The sequence below is a fragment of the Octopus bimaculoides genome, chromosome 21 (assembly GCF_046866305.1).
Source record: "Octopus bimaculoides isolate indiv1 chromosome 21, ASM4686630v1, whole genome shotgun sequence".
NCBI lineage: Eukaryota > Metazoa > Mollusca > Cephalopoda > Octopoda > Octopodidae > Octopus > Octopus bimaculoides.
Window position 1 is genome coordinate 18,851,479 of NC_142948.1, and position 26,719 is coordinate 18,878,197.

Below are 26,719 nucleotides of genomic sequence, written 5' to 3' on the forward strand. Positions count from 1 at the left end.
TTGGACCCTGCTTGCACTTCAGGAAATTCCTGCTGATATCCTTGGACCCATAAGCCAACGGGGTCAGTTACAGATAGCAGTCAAAGAGAGACAAACCCTTGTTGTTGACAAATAGTAACAAAGTCTCTCTTCTTTCACCTCTTTGTGGAGTTAATTATCTTCATCTTTAGTTACAGTTTCTCATTCAAACTACATAATACACAGAATTGTCGCATTAATACAGTAGGGTGTTTTGAGGGAGATTTGGCTGCTATTTCTACCAGGTCTACCTACCACGTAGAGGTCTGAACTTAATTTTCATTCACAGATTTGCATTTAAAAAATTTAACATAATCTTTTCCATAAATCAACTATCGTAAAAATTTTCTACCATGACCTCACATTTTCTATGTATGTGTGTGTACCTTAAAAGACATGATTAGACAGAGGTCCAATAGAACAGTTCTCAGAAACAGACTGCTGTCAAATTCTTTCTTCACAACTCCTTGAAGCTGTTTTCTGCGAAGATATTTTAGAAAAACTTCTGCCCTCCCCCCCACCATTTTCTCCCAAATTTGTTTATTCAAAAATTTTTTTTTCCCAAAAATCCCCGTTTTTAGATATGGAAGTTTGGGAAAATTGCCAAAAATCAGCATTGTGAAATTTTCCCTCCTTTCCCCCCAAACTTCTTCAATTTTGACTTTTTTAACCAACACTAACCTTAAAACCCTAGCCCTAACCCTAACCCTAACACTAAAACCCTAACCCTAACCCTAAAACCATAACCGTAAGTACAGATATGTTTTGAAATTTTTGTCCGGATCATAATTTCGGTATTTTTCCGCATATTTCGAAAAAAAAATTCTTAAAAGGAATTTTATAAAGATTTTTAGAAACTTTTTTCAGAATCATAATCTCCGTATTTTTCCGTTATTTAAAAAAAAAAAATTCTGAAAAAAGTTCAAAATGAAGGAAATGGGGGTGCGGGTGGGGGTAATTTAGAAATGTCGATTTTTGCCAATTTTTTTGCAGATTTGTATTCCCCGTAGCTGAAAAGGGGTGGGGGAGATTAAAGGGTGGTTTTGGGGGGGAGGAAATTTTCATACAGCTGGAGGCTCCAATTGAAACAGGGGACTCGAAATGTTGAGAAACGCTGTTAGAGATTATGCCTAACCAAAAACGATCACAGCCACATCATCCAAACAGACCAAGTGAAACCGGGCTTAACTGCTAGTATACATATATATATAGGAGTGGGTGTGTGGTAAGTAGCTTGCTTACCAACCACATGGTTCTGGGTTCAGTCCTACTGCATGGCATCTTGGGCAAGTGTCTTCTACTATAGCCTTGGGCCGACCAAAGCCTTGTGAGTGGATTTGGTACACGGAAACTGAAAGAAACTCGTTGTATATATGTATATATATATATATATATAAAATTATAATACAGGGTATCTAAGAGATACCGCCATACTGAAAAATAGCAGTCAAAACCTGACTCTAAAACCACAATATTGTGGTTTTAGAGTCAGGTGTTGACTGCTATTTTTCAGCGTGGCGGTATCTCTTAGATACCCTGTATTATAATATTAAATAATTATTACCTTTGATGGTTTTTATTCCCATGCTGACCACTTGATAAAATCAATATTTTAAATATCGATCTTATCCTTATTTATATATATGTGTGTGTGTGTGTGTGTGTGTGTGTGTGTGTGTGTGTGTGTGTGTGTATGTGTTTGTCCCCCCAACATCGCTTGACAACCGATGCCGGTGTATTTACATCCCTGTAACTTAGCAGTTTGGCAAAAGAAAACGATAGAATAAGTACTAGGCTTACAAAGAATAAGTCCCGGGGTCGATTTGCTCGACTAGAGGCGGTGCTCCAGCATGGCCGCAGTCAAATGACTGAAACAAGTAAAGGAATATATCTATATTCTTTTATTCTTTTTACTTGTTTCAGTCATTTTGACTGCAGCCATACTGGAGCACCGCCCTTAGTTAAACAAATTGACCCCAGGACTTATTCTTTATAAGCCTAGTATTTATTCTATCATTCTCTTTTGCCAAACTGCTAAGTTACAGGGATGTAAACACACCAACATCGGTTGTTAAGCGATGGTGGTGGGGGACAAACACAGATACATAAACACATGCATATGACAGGCTTCTTTCAGTTTCTGTCTACCGAATCCAGTCAAATCCGTCTACCAGCATCCATACCAATGCATTTTGTGTGGAGTGGTGGGCCGGTCTTCTTGAGTACAACAAAGCACCAACCTGAAAATAACTACTTAGAAAGCTTGATGGAGGATTGACATACAGAGCTGCATAATTTCAAATGCAGCAAACTCCTGTCAGCATGGAAAAATGGGTGAGAAAACGGATGAGAGGATGACATTAAATTATACACATTATACACAGGCAGGGAAGGCATGTGGTTTAGTGGTTAGGGTATTTGGCTCACGATTGTAAGGTCATGGGTCCAATATCTGGAGACACATTGTGTCCTTGAGTAAGAGACTTTATTTCACATTGCTCCAGTTCACTCAGCTGGCAAAAATGAGTAGTACCTGTATTTCAAAGGGACCAGCCATGTCACACTGTCACACTGAATATCCCTGAGAACTACATTAAGGGTACACCTGTCTATGGAGTGCTCAGCCACTTGCATGTTAATTTCATGAGCAAGCTGTTCTGTTGATTGGATCAACTGGAACCCTCATTGTCATAACTGACAGAGTGTCATACATAGGCCCAGGCATCGATGGGTGGCTAAGAAGTTTACTTCTCAACCACATAGTTTTGAGCTCAGTCCTATTGTGTGGTACTTTTGCAAATGGGCAAATGTCTTCCACTATAGCACTGGGTGGATTTGGTGGAGAGAAACTGAAAGAAGCCTGTCACATATATGTTTGTCACCATAAAGAGACATCTGTATGTTATTGGAATATAGTGATAAATGCTTGTATAACAGAAGTACTGCCTTCTGAGCTTTTACAGTTAATGCCTAGTGACAGACTGAAGTGAATGATCAATAATCATGTGAAACTGCAGGTCTTACATTAGAGTGTTCCCCTCCTAGAAGGATGCCATGACAGCATCTAAGTGTATGTCCTGGATATTTTTTTCACCCTTCAGTATTTAAACTGGCCATATCTGGCCCAAATGAAAACTGTCCAGATGCAGACTCTCATACCTACCCAACAACGTTATTCTAAAAATTGACAATCACATCATCAAAATTTTAAAGCTATGAGATAACACATGATTAATTCAAAACAATGCGAATAAATAAACATTACATTTGACAGAGTAATATGAATGCTAAAGGGTTAAATTACACCTAGAGAGGAGCTCTGGTTCAAGAGTACGTGGGTTCTGAAGAGTGTAGAACCACTTCTTAGCCCTTGTTGTTCCCCAGGTTTACTCTTGACTAGCGTAGTAGCTCCTGTCAGGGTCCAGCCATGGGTTATCTAGTATTAAGACACAGAAATAGCCTTGGTTAGTGTCAGGGTGTGCAATAAAAACATCTGGAGTAGGGACTTCTAACTGTTGTCGCAGCATCCTTCTAGTAGAGGGACACCCAGAGAGTGGTATTAGGGTTGAACAAATGTTTATCTCTACAATCTAATGACATTCAGATGTCTCTTCATGGTGACCTTATTCATCGGTCCATTTACTGAAAGTCTTATGCCAACGGAAGAGTAGTGATGTGTGCAGACCTAACCAGTTGGAAGTGCACACTAATTTACGACTTTTGTCTGTCTCCTATGCTCCAAACCATAGAGATCTGCAATGGCAGTGAATAGTCATCTGATATGTCATGGACAGAAAGTCAGAAATGATATTGACAACCAGAAAGCACAAGGAGATGGCAATTATCCGTGAAGATGGAGTAGTCACCATGAATGCATGCATGCGTATGTGTATGTATGTATGTATGTATGTGTGTGTGTGTGTGCCTTCATTGCATTTAAAGAATTAAATGGAGTTCTTTTACTCCAAACACATATGTCCTTGCATCTGCAGGCATCACCTCAATTAAAGCTATGATTTTGAGGAACCAATTGAGATGGTGTGGCCATATTGTTTGAATGGCAGATGAACGCATGCCAAAACAGCTGTTTTATGGTGATCTTGCAGAGGGGAAATGCTATTGATGTAAACCTAAAAAAAAGGTTTAAGGACGGCATAAGGACTACTATGAGGTCACTTGGAATGGTTCCAAAAGATATAGAAACCCTTGCTTCAGATCGAGTTGGATGGCGAACAAAGGTGTGGAGCAGAGTGAAAGCATTTGAAGAGGCCAGGATAACACAAGTAAGACTCAAAAGAGATCTAAGGAAGAATATAACCATCGAGAAGGTGAATGACAATGACCTTTTTGTGTGCACAGCCTGTGATAGACCATGCCTGTCTTTTGCTGGCCTCAAATCTCATCTGTGAACGCATGGAAAACAAACCCCCACCAACTATTCTGCCTATATGTCTATGCACACCTTTGTATATAGTGTATGCCAGAAGGTTTGCAAATCCAACGGAGCCCTCAAAAGACATTTTAAGATCCACAAAGAGCAGAACTTATCTGCAGCTCTTGGTGGTCCAAATCAGAGGTGCAATCTACGTGGGTTTAAAAAGCCACATCAGATTTCATGATGTTGAGGTGTAGGTACAGGAGGTGATCAGACTCTGCATAAGGAGTAGACAACCACCATGTATGTATGTATGTATGTATGTATGCATGCATGCATGTATGTGTGTGTGTTTGTGTCTCGTCTTGATAGTGTGTGATAGTTATAAATTATTGTCACTGTCATACAAGCAGTGTTGTTTATTTCTAATATTCTACGAAAACGTGTGACCATGGAGAGACATTTGCTTGAAAACAGGTGAGAGTTGGTTACGGGAAGGGCATCCAGTAGTAGAAAATGTCTCGATAAAAAAAAACGTCCAACCCGTGCAAACATGGAAAACTAGACGTCATAACGATGAACGATGACATTACACATGCTTACATAAATTCCATATGCACACGACTATGTATATACGCAATATCTCCATATATATAAGACCGATTTTTATGTATGTGTAGGTACGCATGTACTTACACATAAAAATACCCATACATGGTTTTATGAATGCTGAAAGGGTATTGTTAGGGGATTACTGAAATTGCCGCAATCTCTGGTTGGTAGTAGGTATGGCAGGGAAGACGGGAAATTTGCGTATATGCACGCAGACATATACACATGCTATGGTTTTAAAAAATATTTGTTCTTAGTGGTATGTTTACAGGGAAGTGTTTCACTTATGTCAGAAATACTTTTGGGGAAGTATAATTGGTGTAATTTCTCTGCTACTTAGACACATAACTAGACGAACAGCGACCACGACAGCTAGAAATCGATAACAAGCAGCTTATCATGTGTGACTACGCACATTCTTGGGTGTTATTGTTTACATTATTTGAAGATTCCAATAACAATGCCAGAAGAATATTCGTCTGATGGCAATGTAACCCAAGCTGGAAGGGTCAAAGATGAGAAAAAAGGAAACCTGTAGACACGAAAAAATTCTTGAGTCACTATTTACTACATATATACGGAACAATTATCAACATTCTTGAAGGCTAGCAAACATCGTTTGAAAGTTAAGGCATGTTTGTAGGTGTGTTCTGCAAAGATTATGACGAGCAGAGGCTAAGGCTGATGAATGTGGGGCAGAAGCTAAGACACAAAAGCAACAGTGAGAAAACAGTAACAATAACAATGTTAGTTGCGACATTAAAAAAAAAGCAGTTAAAAGATGTTCAACGTCAGTTACAACAATAAGAGTAAGGGAGGAACGAACAGTAGAATTAGCAAACATTCCAGCAATAACAGCTGCAGCAAACGTCAGCCTTAACAGCTGTTGCTGTAGCAATATTAAATAAAATAGCATTAATAGTAGCAAGAAATAGTATTAACACAAACGCTTATATTTATGAGGATAACAACAGTAGCAATAATAACGATTTTTTATTAGTAGCAATAACAAGCTTAATGACATTAACAAGACTAATAACAGCGACAAAACCAGAACAGCAATCCGAATGATAAGCATTGATAGTAAGACCATTTGAAATAGCAACATTTATTATTTGCAACAGATTACATGACAACAAGCCATCAAAATATTAGACTTCTGTTTGAGCCAACACGAATGATCTCCCTTTAATCAGTTTCAGTCTTGCTGTTGGTGACGTCATTCTATCAAAATGGCGGATACAGTCGGCTTGCTTAAACGGGAACATGCAGGTAAGTGAATTAACTTCAACAGGGTGCTTTTTACACACGCTAAAACAACATTATGATATTCCCGATAAAGTGATTGACAATCGACGTTTGTAATGAATATTTATACTTGTCACGTAATTTGTTAAGATGACAATATTTTGAAGAATTTTTTTTGCATCATCAAATAAGAAGGAAGGCCTTCAGCTACTCCCTTCGATTTTTTTTTAGAGATCAGCTTTGAATAAAAGTTATCTACGAAAGTGATAAACTAATAAACAATATGAAACGATGTGCTCAACAAATGAGTGTGTCAAATAAAACTATATTTCACCCAACTTGGGCCTCAGACCCATAACTCAAAGGTTATTACAATGTTTTTACCAATTAGTCGAGATGTGTCTACTTTGTGAATGACTAAAGAAACACGCAAGCATAAAATTACGAGCGAAAAAAGAAAAAAAAAAAAAGATTACCAAAGAATATCTTCTGTTATTTCAATTCTTTCTTCGCTGCAGAGATTACTGTCAAAAAATGGGGAGATGAAAACTGCTTCGCACTAAAATTACGTAGGTTTATTCATATTTCATGGATATGTATTCATTAAACTTTCTTTAAAGCTTTATGTGAAATGTATAAATACATTTTATATACCCGAAGTTTCTGTAAAATCTAAAAAGAAATTAAAAAATTAAAATAAGTGGATAAATACGCGCGCGCGCACACATAGAAAAAGTAAGAAAATATTGTGTCAGCTATTTGACTTTCACTAATAGAATACCCGGCGTTGCCCAGACTGGAGAGGAGCTGTAAATAGACCAAATTATTTTTAATGAACGCATTTTCTATTTAATAAAACACTGTTGCATTTCTCTCGAAATGTTATCGTTCATTTAAGAAATTAATTTGCTTCCCAATACGTCTCTAGCAGTCCAGTGTCTTAATGCACTAGTCTACAGATAGGCACTCAATATTTATAGTATATTTCGTAATTTCTGGAAATAACATATCCATTTCACACATATTAGATAAGAACACAGAATTAAATGAACCTGAAATACAGTTTATTTCATTTGGAATGTAATTGAAGGTTATATATCGTCTTATGTTGTTGAGATATACGATCTTTATTTTTCAAATTAAAATAATTTGAAATATTAGTGATGACCGTAGTGTCGGAAGGTAAATACCCATGGAAATAAAATCGTTCATATGTGGAGACTGGAGTGCTTGGAGGAACCTCACACTTTCACATATTGGAACAGCAATACAATCAGTGATAAAGAAATAAAATTAATATTTCTGATGAACCCCAGCTTATGTGATATTAGATCTGTACCGATCATAGACTTGGCAGTACTGAGTATTGTCATGTTATCATCTTAGAATACTTAAAGCTTTTTGTTTTAGCAATAGAGGCATAAATAAAAAGTTCCAATAACTGAACAGCTTACGTAAAACTGGCCATTAGAAGAGCAGTATTCTACAAGATACAGTCCTGCAAGTATCAATATTTACCTTTGGATTTATTGATTAATATGGCAAAGTTTATGCGTTCTGGAAACTGAAGTCTACTAAACTGAAAAGACATATCTGTTAGTATGGCTTATCTGGATATAATTGCATCCTCTTTTAGTTAATTCAGTGAGAATGATAGAAAAAATATTGTAGGTGACTTGTAATATAATCTATTAATCTTATACAATTGCATAACTGCAGTATTACTGGAGATTATTTGTTTTTAATTGAAGTGTGTGTGGTAGTAGACCTAAAGATTGTTAGGAATTTAAAAACTCTGCAGGAACTGTTTTCTGATCCACAACAGTGTTTATCATTTTGTAGATATGACTATTTCTTGGAAATACTTGCAATAGCTCCCAAATGATATTGTAGACCTAGACATATTTTTTTTTGCACAGTCACTTGTGTGTCAGTAATGTTGTGGATTGAGAAACACCAAATTCATGGCTCTGTCACTACCAGAATGAAATCTTCCAGTTTGTCATAAATTTTTGGCAAAGTGACCAGATTGCTGATCTTCAAAATAATTCACTCTCCTGTAGTAGGCTGCAGATTTTGAGTTGGGCCCAAAGCAATGATGGTTTAAGGCCAACTTGGATTTCATTACCATTTGTTGTTTTGGGGGATAACTGTTAGGATTTAACAGGTCATTCGACAATACTTCTCTCATCTGAGATCTATTTTCATGCAATTCCTTCAGTGACTTATCTTGGGTCTCCAGAAATTTCTCATGAGCCATAGTGCATCACCCCAGGCAATCATTTGGTATCTCTTATTGAATTCTTGGTGATGTCGCAAATAGTTGCATCATTTAGGCCAGGGGTCACCAAACTATGGCCCACGAGCCAGATCCAGCTCATAAAGTCAGTTCATCCGGCCTGCTCCCGCACTATACCTTCTGTGTATGTACCTGCAATGAGAGTTCATTTGCCTCTGGTATTGCATCAGTGTTTGGAATAGCTTATGTCTGTGAGCAAACATTTTCAAAATGGAAGTCAGCACATCGAACGATGTTGAACATTTGAAAGCAATTCTCTTGGTTGGATGCAACAATTCCAAAGCAAATATTGATGATATCTTAAAAGGTAAACAATAGTTTCACAAACCTCATTAACCTTTTTTGCTGCTTATTTTGTGAGATTCGGATTTGTGTGTGCTGGGTGTGATATAACTATCTTATTGCTAATGTCGCCTTCTTTGATAACTTTTTGGTAAATAAATATGTTGGTTGTCTTTATTCACTGTATTGTATTGAACAAAATGGTTATGTGTCCCGCACTTGTCATTCTCTCACTTATCTGCCTCCCGCCCCGTGAATAACGTTTCGTGACCCCTGATTTAGGCTAACAGAATCTGAATGTTGTACAGTCCTCAGGAAGGAGTGTAACTTAAATAGCTCTACCCTTATGTAGATAGACTTTGTCATGATATAAGATTAAGAATGACTTTCCATTTCTACCATGAGTATCAAGGAAGTATGTTCCAACTTCTTATCCTGTCAAAAATAGAATAGACTGTCCTCTTGCCTGAGGTGAGTTTGGGTTCATTAGCGTTTTATGATGACTTTTTCAAAATTACTGTTAATAGATATTGACTTGATTGTTTGAAGTTTTTGGTCATTTATTTCCCTAAGGCATTTTGATGAGGGCTGCCTTTTAGATTTCATCTCTACACTCTATGTCCATGCTGGGGTACATATGTTGAGCTTGATGCTTGAAATCTTTGGCAAGATCATCACAACATTTGAACCAAAGTTGAAGCAGGTTGGATGTTTCACAGAAGTTTAGCAGCATGGTGAAAAGATCACTAAGACTCTTGACTGTTTGAGTCTTTTGACTCTGTTGCATCAGCAGTAGCTCTGCATAAATTAAGTCATTTACTAACCAGAAATATCTTGAGAGAGACAGCGACTCAGAGTAGCAAAGCTTTCACTGAAGAGCAAAAAGAAGCGGTTATAATATTAAAACAAAGAAATTCAGCAATGTAGTAGTAGCAAGATGGAAGCAATAACCACATACAAAAGAAAATGGAGAAGATGGATGTACACACACTTTCTCAAATATATATGATGTATCAATAGATATATATATGATGTATAAATAAATATATAGGTATATTTTTGCTTTTGCAGTACTTTACAAAGATACTGCTTTTGCTTCATTGTATAACTCCTTGTATAACTAGATTAAATATCCGGGTGGTAATTGCAACTGACCTCCCTGGATAATTTGAGCATCTCTGCAACTTTCCCTCTCTTCATGTCTTTGATCACCTTATCTACCATGCTACTTGAATTACTCGTCCTTCTGTTGAGGTAGCCTTTCTTTATCATATACATATTATACATTCTCCACATTCAACAGCCTTTCATAATAGTACTATCACATCATTTTCTTCCATATCACTGGCAAATATATCTTCATCATTCTGAATACACTTCTGGCCAGTGACATCTCTGTTCATTTTCATACACTATCTTGCGATCCTGGACACTTCACACCTCTGATTCTTGTGTTGCAAGACATGTGTAAATCTTGTCTTTTCTGCCTCACCCAAAGCCAAATATTTCTGTTGCATAACTGCCCATCTAGCCATTTGGTAATGCCCCCTACTACTATTACTTTCCCCCCCAATTTTCCAAGCCAGTTTCTTAGTCTTTACTGCCATATGAACTGTATCATTCCACCATCATGTTGCTTTTGGCTTGGTTGGGACTTTTCTCTTGCCACATGTCTGTTCATGCCTTAAGTAAATCATTTCCTAGAAATTCACTGCTTTCAACTGTGCTCCAGGTATCTATATCTACCTCCCTACAGTCATATATGTCAGTTACAATTTCTCTAAATCTGTTCTCAACTGCAGATCTTTTAGTTTCCATATCTTCCTTTTTCCTGTTGTCATTCATTTGTGTGTCTGCCTAACTCTGACCTTGAAGTAACTAGCCTCCAATCTCTATCGTGTAGTGAATCTTCACCGGGAGACATCTCTTTTCCTGTTGAGAATGTAATCTATCTGACTTGCATGTATGCCAGGTCTGTAGGTGATAAGGTGGTTGGCTGGTTTTCTAAAGCGTGTGTTGCAGATTGTTGGATCCATTGTCTCACAGAATTCCAGGAGCTATACACCCTTCTCATTTCCCTCACCATATCTATAGCCTCTATGTATGTTGTAGAAGCCATTGGCATGCTGGCCAACATGACTGTTGAAATAACCAACCACAAGAATGAAGTTGCTGTCAGTCTTCATTGAGGCAGTTTGCAGAAGGCTCTCATAGAAGCTGTCCTTCTGCACTTTTGTTAATCCTATCAGTGGGGCATATGCTGTATAACTAGTCTCAATTATCCTATCATGTATCCTGACTACCTCAGTTACTTTTACTATCCATTTTTCTGCCATCAGTATGTCTATTCCACCCTGCAGGCGCTATTACTTGCCTAGAAGAATTTGTATCACTTTCTTGCTTGTGATAAGTTTGGTTGAGGATCTTTTCCATCTTACCTCTTGTACACAGCATACGTGTACTTATCTCTACTTTGGCATTACCACAATCTTATCAGATCTACTTTTCATTGTGCCTACATTTATGGTTGCAGCCATGAAGTTTAGGGTGTATCTTTGATGGGAAGTATGTTTAATCCATTACTGTATGAATATGTCTGCATCTGTGAGGAATAAGAAAGGTTGTGCAATGGTTTATCAGCTGTTGGCAGATTTACACTCATTATTATGTTTGTCCTTACATTTAATTTACCATCATTCATTCTTATTCACACTTGTTGCATCTACCACAAAGGTGTAGTTTACAACTATTATCAAATAATTACAAGTATTCCTAATTCATTAGCATTTTCAGTGTCATGTGCATTTGCATTTCCATTTTATTACTGTAGTTTGTAGGATACTGATATAGGCAAAGAGGATGGGAGGGGTGTGTGGAAGAAAAATTTCCATTATGGGTGGTGGGGCATGACAGCTCTCTTGCCATGCACCTGCCCTTTCCATGGCCAGTGAGCTGCATGCTCACATGAGAGAAAGAAATATTAATAAGGCGGTAGACCGTGAGATGAGGTGGTGAAGTATGATCTTGAGATGTTGAGTCTTGCGGAGCTGATAACAAGTGATCGAGACCTTTGGCATGCTTGAGAAGACATGTTGATCTAAATGAAATCCTAGTTATGGCCAGTGCTGTTGACATATAGCAGGCACCAGTACACTCTGTGGAGTGGTTGGCATTAGGAAGGGCATCCAGCCATAGAAACCAAGCCAGAACAGACTGGAGCCTGGTGCAGCTTTCCAGCTTACCAGCTCCAGTCACACAGTCTTAGCCATGCCAGCATGGAAAAAAGGACACTAAATGATGATGATGATGAAGGGGCATATTAGATAAAGGAAGATGAAAGAAAAGGGAAAAAAAGGCAGCTTTAATAGTAGAATGCAAAATGAATGAAATGACAAATTAAAGCTAAGAAGACAGATTTGTGCTTATCTTGACATTTTTGATTATCACAGAGCAATGTCTAGTAGCAACCAAGTTTTTGGAAATATGAAACAGGATGACCTGTGGTGTTTATAAGAGTGGGGTGACAAGAAACTGGAGGAGATGGCCAGAGCTTGAAATCATGGTGATATGGGAATGTCTGGCTTTTTCAATTTTTGATTATTTTTCTCATTGGTACGGAGTTTTACGATTTTCATTCATTTGCCCACTTTCACCTTTATGTTTAAGTATGCTGTGACATTGCCTTGAAGGATATATATATATATATATATATATATATATATATACACACAGAGAGGGTCATAGCCCAACTAATTAGGGAGCGAATCAATTTAGATGAGATGCAGTTTGGGTTCGTGCCAGGTAAAAGCACTACTGATGCCTTATTTCTAGTGAGACAGTTGCAAGAGAAATACCTAGCCAAGGATAAACCTCTGTACCTGGCTTTCGTTGACATGGAGAAAGCCTTTGACAGAGTCCCCCGATCCCTTATCTGGTGGTCAATGAGGAAACTTGGGATAGAAGAATGGCTAGTGAGAGCTGTGCGAGCCATGTACAGAGATGCGGCCAGTAAGGTGAGGGTTGGAAATGAGTACACACCAAGGTTCCGTCCTCAGCCCCCTATTATTTACCATAGTCCTCCAGGCAATCACAGAGGAGTTCAAGACAGGTTGCCCCTGGGAGCTCCTCTATGCTGATGACCTTGCCCTAATTGCGGAGTCACTATCAGAACTAGAGGAGAAGTTTCAGGTGTGGAAGCAAGGTCTAGAATTGAAGGGCCTTAGAGTCAACCTAGCTAAAACCAAAATCCTAATAAGTAGGAAGGTAGATAAAACACAAACCCCTTCAGGTAGATGGCCCTGCTCAGTATGTAGAAAAGGAGTAGGTAGTAACTCTATAAGATGTACCCGGTGCAAGCTATGGACACATAAGAGGTGCAGCAACATCAAAGGCAGGTTAACTAGCAAGTTAGTTTTTGTTTGTGGCAGATGTTCAGGTGCAATAAAGACTGCAAACAAACAGGAAACAACTTCTATCTCATTCCAGGGTGAAAAACTAGAGGTAGTCGATAGCTTCCGCTATCTGGGCGACCAAGTTAGTAGTGGGGGTGGGTGCGCTGAAAGTGTAGCTGCTAGAATAAGAATAGCCTGGGCAAAGTTTAGAGAGCTCTTACCCCTGCTGGCGACAAAGGGACTCTCACTCAGAGTAAAAGGCAGACTGTATGACGCATGCGTACGAACAACCATGCTACATGGCAGTGAAACATGGGCTGTAACTGCTGAGGACATACGTAAGCTCGCAAGGAATGAAGCCAGTATGCTCCGTTGGATGTGTAATGTCAATGTGAATACCCGTCAGAGTGTAAGTATCTTGAGAGAAAAGCTGAACATTAGAAGCATCAGTTGTGGCGTGCAAGAGAGACGATTGCGCTGGTATGGACATGTGGTGAGAATGGAGGAGGATAGCTGCGTGAAAAAGTGCCACACCCTAACAGTTGAGGGAACCCGTGGAAGAGGTAGGCCCAGGAAGACCTGGGCTGAGGTGGTGAGGCAAGACCTTCGTACATTGGGCCTCACCGAGGCGATGACTACGGACCGAGACCTTTGGAAATGGGCTGTGCGTGAGAAGACCCGGCAAGCCAAGTAAGATCGTTGCCAGTGCCCCTGGACTGGTTCTTGTGCGGGTGGCACATGAGATGCACCATTTTGAGCGTGGCCGTTGCCAGTACCGCCTGACTGGCTCCTGTAGGATTTTCGAGCGAGATCGTTGCCAGTGCCCCTGGACTGGCTTGTGCGGGTGGCACATAAAAGACACCATTTCGAGCGTGGCCGTTTTCGTGCGGGTGACACGTAAAAGCACCCACTACACTCTCTGAGTGGTTGGCGTTAGGAAGGGCATCCAGCTGTAGAAACTCTGCCAAATCAGACTGGAGCCTGGTGTTGCCATCCGGTTTCACCAGTCCTCAGTCAAATCGTCCAACCCATGCTAGCATGGAAAGCGGACGTTAAACGATGATGATGATGATGATGACACACACACACACACACACAATATATATATATACATACACACACATGTGCGGTGCATTCCAGAAGATTTGGGACTATTTTGGATGCGACAGTTACAACTGTCCTACATTATTGTAATTTTAGTATATCATTACTGTACATCTAATAGGCTGACCTGCTTACTTTTGTTGTTCCAGTATCAAGGAAATGGCTGTAACAGGACTTTGAACACATCCTACTTAACACAGCTTCTCACAGCTGACTAGTTTGCAGCATGCAGTTGAGATGTGATAAATAATTTTGTGTTAAGCTGGGAAAAGATGCTGCAGAAACTTATGAAATAATCCAGGCTGCTTATGGATTAGCTTGTATGAGCCAAGTGTCTGTTTTTTCGTAGGCACAAGAGTCTAGGCCAAACAAGTCTGATCAGGTACTGATGATCCCCTTTTTCAACAGCAAGGGCCTCATCTACATCCACTGGGCTCCCTCTGGACTGGTGGTCGACAAAAAGTACTTTGAGGAGGTTTTGAGGGAGTTCAGGAAGAGCTTTCATTGCAAAAAAGCCTGAGCACCTGCACCAGTCCAGAATTCCATCCTGGCAACCAACTACTCGACAAAGATGGGCATCAAAACTGTCCCTCACCCTTCCTACAGTCCCCAAGTTGCAGGAGAACCTCTGGGGCAGTCGTTTTGAAGACATTGAGAAGATGAAGGAGACTGTGGCATTGCTTTGGAAAACTTCTGTAGGTCCTTCATGAGGTGGCTGGAGCACTACAAGTGCTTTGAAGTCAGAGGATTCTACTTTGAAGGAGAATAGGGTTTTGTACTTTGAAATCAATAAATGTCTTTCCTGGAAAAGTTTCAAAACTTCTGGAAGGCAAAGCCTTGCGAGTAGGTTTAGTAGACATTAACACACACACACACACACAAAGTTTCCATCTATCAGATCCACTCACATGTCTATGGTTGGCCTGGGGCTAAAGTGGAAGACACTTGCCCAAGGTTCCACACAGTAGGACTAAACTCAAAGCCATGTGGTTAGAAAGTAAGGTTCTTACCATACATCCATGCCTGTGCCTATATACACATACACCGAATTTCAAATTGGGGACATCAGGGAAAAAGAGGTGAATGATTTCATGAGAAAAGCTAGAGCAAAGAGTAACATGGACGCCGCTCAGGCTCGAAAGATTGACCATTATGTAAAGCTCCTCGAGGAATGTGAAGATGCAGGCTGGAAAGTGGAGCATTTTCAAATCAAAGTCAGATGTAGAAGGTTTGTTGGACACAGCGTGAGATGACTGTTGTTATCGTTAGGCCTAACTCATCGTAAAATAAATACCACCATGACCGATGTCCAAACTACAGTGAAAAAGGCTAGCCACTGGATTTGGTTTAAAACAGACGATGAGCAATGGCTAGAAGAATATTGAGTTTTATTTGATATACCAAGCGGGGGCCTCGCATCAGTGAGCCAGTGCGCATGAGAGGTAGGCCCTGAAACAGCACGCATTCTCTCCTGATGACCCCATACACTTGCTGGCTTCTGGTATGTGGTGTTCTTGACTAGTAGCACTTGCATGTGCAAGTTGTTTGCAAAACATCATTGAACAATCACTTATTTGAGTATCATATTTATTTTTACAAGGAGAGGATTGATCGTGACTTTCAAATCTCAGCTTCCTTTTTGTTCTAAGACTGCAGCTTGATCTGGTTTTCCAAACCATTTTATATCTCAGAGATGAGATTATGTACAAAAACCCAAATGAAACTCATGAATGAAAAAGCACAGCCTTGTCTTTTTTCATTCATGAGTTTTCTTTTTACAACTCTGAGATTTGTAAACTGGTTGTGGTATTTTCAGACTTCCACTAGAAAAGAGACCAAGCTATACTCTCTCATTCAGCCATACTCGATTGTTAATTTACCTTTTCATACTTGGAAGGCGTTTTACAGGAAACTGTTTGGTACCATGAATTGACCAGTATATGAGTAAATTTGTAATACTTTTAGTAATATATTCACTTTATTATCTAATATATCAGTTTCCGTTTTCTTCTGACTTAGGAAAACTTATTGGACTATTCTCTCTCTCTCTGTATGTTTGTGTGTGTGTATATATACACACACACACATATATATATATATATATATATACTTTATTTAAAAGAAGCAGAAATATAACAAAAGCTGTTATATTTCTGCTGCTTTTAAATAAAGTATATTACTCTACTCCTGGTATTTGAGTGCTCTTTTTTTCCACCTTATTTCACATTTATGTGCTTACTCCGGTATATATATATATATATATATATATATATATATATATATATATATATATATATATATATATGTATATATGTTTGGAGGGATATAACATCAGGCTGGATACCATGGTGGCTCTCAGTTTTGTTCCAGGTTATGGCTAACCGCATCAATCAGTATTTAATGTCTTTGACTACTATTAGTTGTCAATCACTCTGTAAATTCTCCCAATGAGTAATTCTGTGTTCACTTCACTGGATGGTTATATTGTCTGGAGTATATATGCTGTATAAAATTGTAAAATAAGAGAAAATAAATTTTGAGGATGAAGAAGTTCTATATCATTATAGTTGTTGCTGATATATATATATATATATATATATATATATATATACACACTCACATATGCTCACACATATATACCCATTGTGGTCCACACACTTCTTCCATTGGTGTTGCAGTGCTTGGATTCCACAGGTGAAGAAGCTTTCATCCTGTTGGTCAAAAAAGTCTTCAACAGCAGACATGACGTCATCATCAGTGTGATACTGGTTCTCAGCTAAGTGTATTTCATGTTGGGAAACAGATGATAATCAGATGGGGTCAAATCAAGAGAATAGGGAGGGTGATCAATGAGTTCAAAGCCAATCATGCACAGGTGTTGGAGCATTGTTCTGATGAAACAAGACCCCTTTTGCCAGTTTTCCTGGGCATTTGCTCTTGATATCCTTTTGGAACTGCCTTGGTAAGTTGGCATAGTACTCTCCATTGATGGTGTGGCCCTTTTGATAGTCAATAAACACAATGTCTTTTGCATCCCTATAAACAAGCCATCACTTTCCCTGCAGATGAAACAATCATAGCCTTCTTTGGAGCGGGTGAGGTGGGGTGTTTCCACTGCATGAATTGTCCCTTTGGTCCTGGCTCAAACTGAACCCAACACTCATTCTGGGTTAGGAAACGTTCAAGGAAACCAGCTGGATCTCCCACAAACAGTGTCAGATTTTCCAGTGATGTGATCAGTTTGGTGTGTTTTTGATCCACCAAGCAGAAACTTTTGTCATGCCAAGTTCATTGTGCAGAATACTCTCAACTGTCTTACAAGCTATGCTAATAGCATTGGCTCTTTGATTTATAGTCAATCGCCTGTCATCCATCAGCATGTGGTGGACATGATCAATGTTTTTCTCAGTGGTGGCAATTGCAGGATGTCCAAACCTTAGGTGATCTTCGAGATCCCCTCCTAAATTCAGTTGCTCACTTTTGCACTGTAGATTAAGTTGGAGCATCATCGTTGCAAGCATGTGAATGTCCTTGGGGGCTAAGCCTTTTTTCTGCAGCTACTCGATAACACCATGATGCCAAATTTTGTCCATTTTCAAGAGAAGTCGCTAGTAGTTACTATTGAAGTCTTCTTTGAACAGTCAGATGTCAAATTATCTGGAAAGAAACAATAGCGTTATTAATAATAAAAATTGAAATTAATGCCAACTACTCCGAAGGTGTAGTGGGTGCTTTTTACATGCCACTGGCACGGAAACCAGTCAAGGCGGCACTAGCATCGGCCACATTCGGATGGTGCTCTTTAGGTGCCACCGGCATGGGGTCACAACTGCAATTTCCATTTGATTGTAATTTGATTTGATTTTGATATTGATGTTGATGTACTTGACTCAATAGGTCTCCTCAACCATGGCATGTCGCCCTACTTTTGAGTGGGCTGGTTATGCAACACTGGTGTAGGTTACAGCTGTGAACTCACTTTATTTGCCGGCTCTTTTCAGTTACAGCATACCTCCAGAGGTCTTGGTCTTTTGTCATTGCCTCTGTGAGGCCCAACGTTCAAAGGTCATGCTTCACCACCTCACCCATGTCTTCCTGGGTCTCACTCTACCCCAGATTCCTTCCACTGTTTGGGAGTGGCACTTCTTCACACAGCTCTCCTCGTCCATCCGCAGTACATGACCATACCAACGCAAACGTCTCTCTTGCACACCACATCCAATGCTTCTTATGTCTAACATTTCTCTCAGGGTGCTTACACTCTGTCATATGTGCACACTGATATTACACATCCAGATCATGCTAGTTTCATTTCTTTCAAGCCTACACATGTCTTCAGCAGTCACAGTCCATGTTTCACTGCCGTGAAGCATGGCAGTTCACACACATGCATCATAAAATCTACCTTTCACTCTGAGCAAGAGGCCCTTTGTCACCAGTAGGAGTAGAAACTTTCTGAACCTTTCCCGGGCTATTCTTATTCTAGTGGTAACACTCTCTGAGCATCCACCCCCACTATAGACTTGGTTACCTAGGTAGTGGAAGCTATCAACTACTTCTAGTTTCTCCCCCTGGCATGTAATGGAATCTGTTTTCTGAGCATCTGTGGTGTTTATTGTCCCTGTGCATCTGTCGCACACGAAAGCTATCTTCCTGGTTAATCTTCCTTTGATGTTGCTGCACCTCTTATGTGTCCATAGCTTACACTGGGTACATCTCATGGAGTTTCTATCTACCCCTTTTCTACAGATTGAGCAAGGCCACCTACCTGAAGGGGTATGTGATGTGTTCGCCTTCCTACTTACTAGAACTTTGCAACATTGACTCTAAGGCCCTTCGATTCTAAACCTTGCTTCCACACTTGAAATTTCTTCTCTAGTTCTGGTAGTGATTCTGCTATGATGGCCAGGTCATCAGCATAGAGGAGCTCCCAGGGGCAACCTGTTTTGAATTCCTCTGTTATTGCCTGGAGGACTATGATGAATAAGAGAGGGCTGAGGGCTGATCCTTGGTGGACCCCTACTTCTACTCAGAATTCTTCACTATACTCATTGCCAATCCTAACCCTACTAACGGCATCTCTGTATGGGGCCTGACACACATGCACACAAACACACACATAAATGTACACAGACCTATATGTTCATAGATAGCATTATATATACATACAAACTTGTGCATGTGTGCATCTCTTGAAAACTCCAACAGGAAGGATATGCATATAAACAGCAACCTGCATATAAACATAGGTTTCATTTCTTGAGTGCACCTTATAATTATACTTCTACTTGTGTGAATATACACAAATACACCTACAACTGCACATGCATACACACATGTGCGCGTGCATGCACACACATCATTTAATGTCAGTCTTCCAAGTTGGCATGTGTTGATAGTTCGATAGGCTCCATTGAGTCAAAGGACTACATGAAGCTCCAATGTTCAATGTCTGCTTTGGCATAGTTTCTATAATTGGATACCCTTCTTAATGTCAACCCCTTTGTGATGCTTTACGTGGTACCAACATTAGTGGAATTGCCTTGTAACTCACAAATGTCCATGACTGAGCAGGAGTATAGCGGAGAGGGAAGTGGTTTTATGTTAGGTGTTGCGAGGTCTAAGTATGATGAATGGATAGGAAGAGGTTTGTTGACGTAGAAGAAATACTATTCCAGCATTATATAATGGTGGATGGGAGTAATTTGGGTGGAGCTGGAAAGAGAGATAAATATGATTGTGATGAGATGGATCATACTCTCAGATTATAAAGTGAATAAGAGAGTGAGGACAAAAGGACCAAGAAGGGTGGGTGGGTAAAGTTGCAAAAGTGTGGGGGGTCGGGGTGAATGGGGAACAAAGGTGGAGAAATTATAATAGATATGAGTTGGAAGGAAGGGGATGGAATGAGGGATAGATGTTAGTAGAAGTGGTTTGGGGGAAGAGTGTTGAGGTGTGGCAGTACAGAAATAGTGAAGAGGAACAGAATCATAATGTAACTGTAGATAGCATAAGGATGAGCAATAGGGTGATGAAAGATGGGGGTGGGTGGGTAAAAGTTGCAAGAGTGTGAGGGGATAGAATTTGAGAGATGTGTAGTGGAGATCAGCGGTATGTTAGGGGTGAATATAGTGAGTAGCAAACAAAGGTGGGGATAATGGACAGTGGCAGATATGAAATGGTGTCCAGAAAGATGTTTTAGTGTCATTAAAATATAGTTCAGGGGTAAGGGTGAGATAATTGGTCGAACAAAAAGAGGATGAAATATTTAGTTGTGTTCTCATTTAATTATAGCTGCAGGATAACTTAGTAGTTAGAAGAATAATGGGAAGGGAGATCAGAGGGCAGGGAAGAGACACTGCATGCAGGGTCAGTTGTGTGTATACACAGTGCTTTTTGAAACCAGTTTTGCTGTGATAGGCAGGTCTTCTTGAGCACAACATATTGCTAATCATATTGTCATCTCTCCTCCGTGAGGCTCAGCATCCTGAGGTCATGACTTCACTGCTGGATCTCCCTCTTCCATAGGTCCCATATGCATCATGTGCCCATACCAACATAGTCTTCTCTCATGACTTCTGCTTTTGCTAGTTGTTCTCTCTACACATTTGTACTCTGTTGTTTATATCATTGACATTGCACATCCAGTGGAACATGTGTTCTTCAGTTCTTTCTAATCTTTGCAAGTCCTCTGCATTCAGGGTCCATGTTTTACTTTGTAGCATTATTTTGTACTCAAGTGTTGTATAGTCTATCTTTCACGTTTAAGGAGAGAGAACCTTTTTATTATGAACAGTAGTAATAGCTCTCTGAACTTTTCCAGCCTTTTCTTACTATGGCTACTATACTTTTTGGACATTGTCTTCCTCCACTAATTAACTCACCTAGATATCGGAAGCTATTTATCACCTCTAAGAATCCTCCTGAGCATTTGAGAAAATCTAATTCCCATATACTTTTAGTGTTTATTGCGCCTGTGCATGTTCCAGAGACAAAGTCTACTTATTCTGTTAACCTGCTTGTGATTCCATTGCATATCTTGTGTGTCCATAATTTGCCTTGTGTACACCATGTGGAATTTCTATCCCCTTTTTTTATATATTGAGGAAGTAAGCTGAAACTTTGCAATCACTATCAACCTTTTCTTTCACACCAGTATTCCTGTTGAATGTTGGGTCTTGTAACATTCCACCAGTACAAAGCCCCATACCTGAGAGACTTAGTTACATGTAATCAAACAACATGCATAGCACTAACAGAAGCACATTTGATTGCTGGAATGGCAGATAGTGAGATACACAAACCAAAACATGTATTTCAAATTAACAGGAGAAAGAACTGCTGGAGTTTCAATGTCCATCTGGGAAGATGTCATGCCTGTAGTCATGCTGTCACACTTCAACATACTCTGGCAGTACACATTAAACAGATCGAAATGGTAGTATGTACGACACACTGCTCACCAGATGCTCCAAATCATGGGGACTCATTTGAAGAGAGCCTCGAAAAGATGGAAGAAGTATTAACCAACCTAGATGACAGCCTTCAGGAGACTTCAATATCCCTGATACCGATTGGATAAAGGCTGCCTTCTCTCAGGTATTCCATTGCATGAACAGAAGCATGTAAACTGTGCATCACCCAACAAGGAGTCAAAATGTACTGAACCTCTGCTTCACAAGTAACACAGCATTCATCCATAATGTTATAGGGACACTGATCATTTTTTCGGGTTATAACTTTGCAGAATTAACAATGTATGGTCTGCAGACGTGCAGGTTGCTAGAAGCACCTGACTCCTTTTCTGAATGAACTTTCATAAAGCTGATTGGAAAGGTAGTCTATTAGTCTCTCTATGAATGATATTGACATAAAGCTACAGCACTTTATGACAATCATACATGACATATGCTGCAAGTTTGCTCCAGGGGTAATGTCAAACTGACAAAGACATAATTCTCAGGGATAGGAAGATTCTAGTAAGACAACAAGTAAAGATCTCAAACTGTCTAGATGGACCACTGAAAGATAGTGAAGAATCCTATCTCAAAGAAATATTGCTTGAGATTGAAAGTGAATTTCAGCACTCCTATGCAAAGGAGAAAGCAGAAAGAGATGCCAGGGCTGTAAAAAATGTAATGATAAACTCTAAAGCCTTCTATGGATTTGCAAAAGAGTTTGCTTCAGTATGGTACAAGATAGAGCCCCCTCTTCAAAGAAAATGGCTTACTGACTGCAGATCCTCAGAAGATAAAGGAAATACTGAAAGTGCAATATAAAAGTGTTTTCACAACTTTGTTGGGACACTAGCAAATAGCTATGCCTGATAAGTTCTTTGGCACCACAGTTCTATCACTATAGAACACTAGATTTTTATACCATAAGAAAGAAATTCTCATGAATTCAATATGGTCATTGCCAAATCTGGATAGTACTATCACAACTGCTTGTATAGGATTAACGCATACCAATGCTACTTGTCAAACATGTATTCCTGCATGACAAGACATCAAACAGAACATGAATGCAAAGCCTTAGATATCATGTTTGAGCCAGAATTTCAAGAAATGGACAAACTAATTACTATAACATGTTTCTACAAAAATTGCACTAAATCAAGCTATGTAAGTCTTCTACATACAGTCTACTTTCTCTGTTAATCTTCCTGTGGTCCTACTGCATTCTTGTGTGTCCATAGTTTACATTGAGTATACCACATGGAATTTCTGCCTATACCTTTCTTACAAATCAGGCAGGGCCATTAACTGATGTTTTCCTAACTCTAATTTTAGTCTTTGCTGAGTTAACTATAAGGTGTTTTGGTTTCAGGTTTTGCTTCTACACCTGGAATTTTTTCTCTAATTCTATTACAGATTCTACCATGAGAACAAGATCAGCATATAATAGTTTCCAGGGGCAACCTATTTTAAATTCCTCTGTTATGGCCTGGAGGAGGACTGTGACAAATAGTAGGGGACTGTGAACCAAGCTCTGGTGAATTGAAGCTTTTCAATACCTAGTTTTAGTTCCATGTCTGGAACTCCTTCTCCAATTCTTCCATAAATTCTGCTATAAGAACAAGTTAATCAACATACTAGAGTTCCCATGGTCAGCCAGTATTTAATTCCTATTATAGTTTGAAGGATTACAGGCAGGAGAGGATTGAAGATCAAACATTGATGGAAGCCTACCTGCACACTAAATTCATCACTGACTTGCTGACCACCCCTTTGCACATATCTTGTATGGTCCTCATAAGTCATGCATCTTGTTAAAAATGTGTAGAACTAGTTAACATAAATATATATATAATCATCATCTAATGTTATTTTTCCATTCTTGCATGGGTCAGACAGAATTTGTGGAAGTAGATTTTTCTATGGTCAGACACCTTTCCTGTCACCAACCCCCACTTGTTTCCAGGTAATATTTCCCTTGCCCAGACATGTTTTCATGGAAGACTGGAAACAATCAACATTGCTTGTATGATGGTATTGCTCATTTACATGATATCAAAGCAAAGGTACATCATCATCATTTAACATCCGTTGTCCAGCATTTCTTTACACAATTGTCATCCCTACACATCACATGGTTTTCTTACTTGCATATTACATTTGACTCTTCTTATGCCTGATTTTTCTCTTGCTGCGTTTGAACTTTTGTTTATGCACACTTACATTGCACATCCATCAGAGCATGCTAGATTCATTTCTTTTCAGTTACCTTATATCCTCTACATTTGAGGTTCAGGTCTCATTACTCTGCAACATTGTGGTTCTAACACAAATACCCTTTATTCTGAGCAAAAAGACCTTTGTTGCCAACAATGGTAGTATATCCTTGAACTGTTTTTTGAACTTTTCTTAACTTGGCTACTATACTCTAGAAACAACCACCTCCCTTGCTAATTACATCTGGGTTACAAATGCTATCAACTACTTTTAATGAGGCATTCAGACATTTAATAGAATATATTTCTTGTGTGCTCATAGTATGTACTGCTTTCGTGCATTTGTCACATATGAAGTTTACTTTCTCTGTTAGTCTACTTATGATTCCATTATATCTTTTGTGTATCCATAGCTTACACTAGATATAATATGTCAATTTTATACCTGCTCCTTTTCTGCGTTTTAAGCAAACTAGTTTCTCTGAAGATATTAGAGTTTTGTCTTCATTGCTACTTCATAAAACCTTAATTTTTACTAAGTTTATCTTGAGACCTCTTGAGTCTAGGTTTAGCTTCAATGCCAGGAATTTCTTCTCTAATCCCACTATAAATTCAGTTTTGTGAATTAGATCATCAGCCTATAGGAGTTCCCATGGACAGCAAGTCTAAAACTCCTCTATGGTTAGCCTGTAGGTCTATGATGAATTGAACCTTGCTATATTCATGACTAGTCATGTGAGGCATATGGATGAGGACAGCTGTGTAAAGAAGTGGATGGAATTTAAGAGACCCTGAAGGACAAGGGACTGTAATCATAGGATGATGAGCCACAGTTGATGAAATAATGTGTTGAAGTTAGTTCTTCATCATGTTTTCATATATTTATTGTTACTAGGTACAATAGAGCAAAAAACAAAAAGACTAGAAAAAACAGAGTTCATTTCACTGTATCGTATACAGATTGTTCTATGTGGTGGCCAAACAAAAATTGGGCATGACAGAAGTTTCATTGACTTTTTGGTGGTAGTATCAGTTTTGCAATCATGCTTTGCCTCATGACTCCATATATTAGCTTTCTGTTGTCTTTACTTGTCAATAGCATCTTGTCTCTTGGTATCAGCTTGTTGCTCACTAGCTGTTAACCAGATCAAGTCTAGTTGTGTTCATGTCACTTCTGCTGACAGTGTTTGATTGACTACTGCCTGTTGTTTACTAGTCTTTTTATAAACTGTGATTAGCATAATCAAAGTTTGATTTCCAGTTAACAATTTTGGATTTGTTAGAATTTTTGCTGACATTAATTATTTGGTTAATTTTTTCTTAGTACCATGTTAGCTGTGAGTTGTCTTGACCAGATTCCAAAAATTTCTAGAAAACCATTGGTCAGATTAGTACTGAAGTGACAAAATACCAGTTGCAACTTCATGTCTGCAAGCCTAAAAGTCCAAGATTGAATTCTGGTATAGATCTACTACAGGATGAAGTAGTGAAGGCTGATTTGAAAATATTGAACCTCGTAGAAAAGATCACAAAAAGACTGAGATCAATGGTGATCCATTTTGCTCAAGAAGATCCATCATGATGAAAGTGAGGTTCTTAAAGCATGTTTATGAAAATGCACTCATTGGGCCAAGCCCCTGCAGTCACTCTCTCTACATCAAGCTTTCCTCACTTCTTATCTTCCTAACACCCATTCTTCCTGCAGGACTATTCAGCTACTGTGATCAGAGGAGAGCAGAACTACTTACATTTCATCCACTTTTGTTCTCCCAGTTATCCCTTTCCCTGGAACTACTTCCTTTAAACATCTATCCCTTATTCTCAACATCATCCCTTTCCTCTTATATTCCACCAATCATACCTCCAGTTATATAACTCTCTCTCCACTGAGCTACACGTAGGACTGCCATACATCATCTTTATCACCCTCTCATAGCTGTCATAGATGCTCTCTTACTTTTGTCCTCCACTCTTTATAGCCACCTCTACATACTTCTAATCTCTATCTCTGTCACTGTACATCTCTCTCCCCTCTTCTCCCACATCATCTTATTTCTGATCTGTATACAGATTTATTATGTTGCTGTACTGCCACTTACCACCTATTTCTTTCACCCCCACTCCATCTGGAGATTTACCATTGATTACACCTTCAACATCATTTATCTCTGCACACATTACTAACCATCAGTTGCTCTTCTCTTACACTCTTACAAACTTACCAACTCACTTTTACCAAGCCTCTGTCCACATTCTCTCTTACACTAACCCTCTTGTACCTTGAGGGTACACTCTGGCACTTCGTCATCACAATTTGTATCTTCTTTCCAGTTACTCTTACCCACCCTTATATAATGCAGGATAGCCATGTATGTCTATAGCAAAATCTTTAGTCTGTCTCTTTATTCTGTTTCAGTCTCTAAAGACCTGGCACAAGGTCATCTGTCTCTCAACTACAATCTCACTCATGAAATAAAAACATCCAATCTCACTCATGAAATAAAAACATCCAATCTCACTCATGAAATAAAAACATCCAATCTCACTCATGAAATAAAAACATCCAATCTCACTCATGAAATAAAAACATCCAATGAACTCTGTGATTGTTGGCATTAGGAAGGACATCCACCTGTAGAAAGCATACCGACGAAGACATTGCATAATCCTCCAACTTGTTGAATCCTGTCCAACTGTCCAACCCATACCAGCATGGC

The 26,719-nt window shown here is 39.1% G+C and overlaps 1 protein-coding gene across 37 annotated transcripts in view; it reads left to right on the plus strand.

Annotated features, from left to right (window-relative positions):
* The first annotated feature begins 6,220 nt into the window (after positions 1-6,220).
* The window catches only part of LOC106874170 (uncharacterized), a 312,709-nt gene continuing 292,210 nt past the window's right edge, over positions 6,221-26,719 (plus strand). For all 37 annotated transcript variants that reach the window (XM_014921803.3, XM_014921805.3, XM_052975460.2 and 34 more), the window contains exon 1: positions 6,221-6,277. In XM_014921803.3, the coding sequence (XP_014777289.1) occupies positions 6,238-6,277 (40 nt within the window). In that variant the 5' untranslated portion in view covers positions 6,221-6,237. The remainder of the gene's footprint in view (positions 6,278-26,719) is intronic.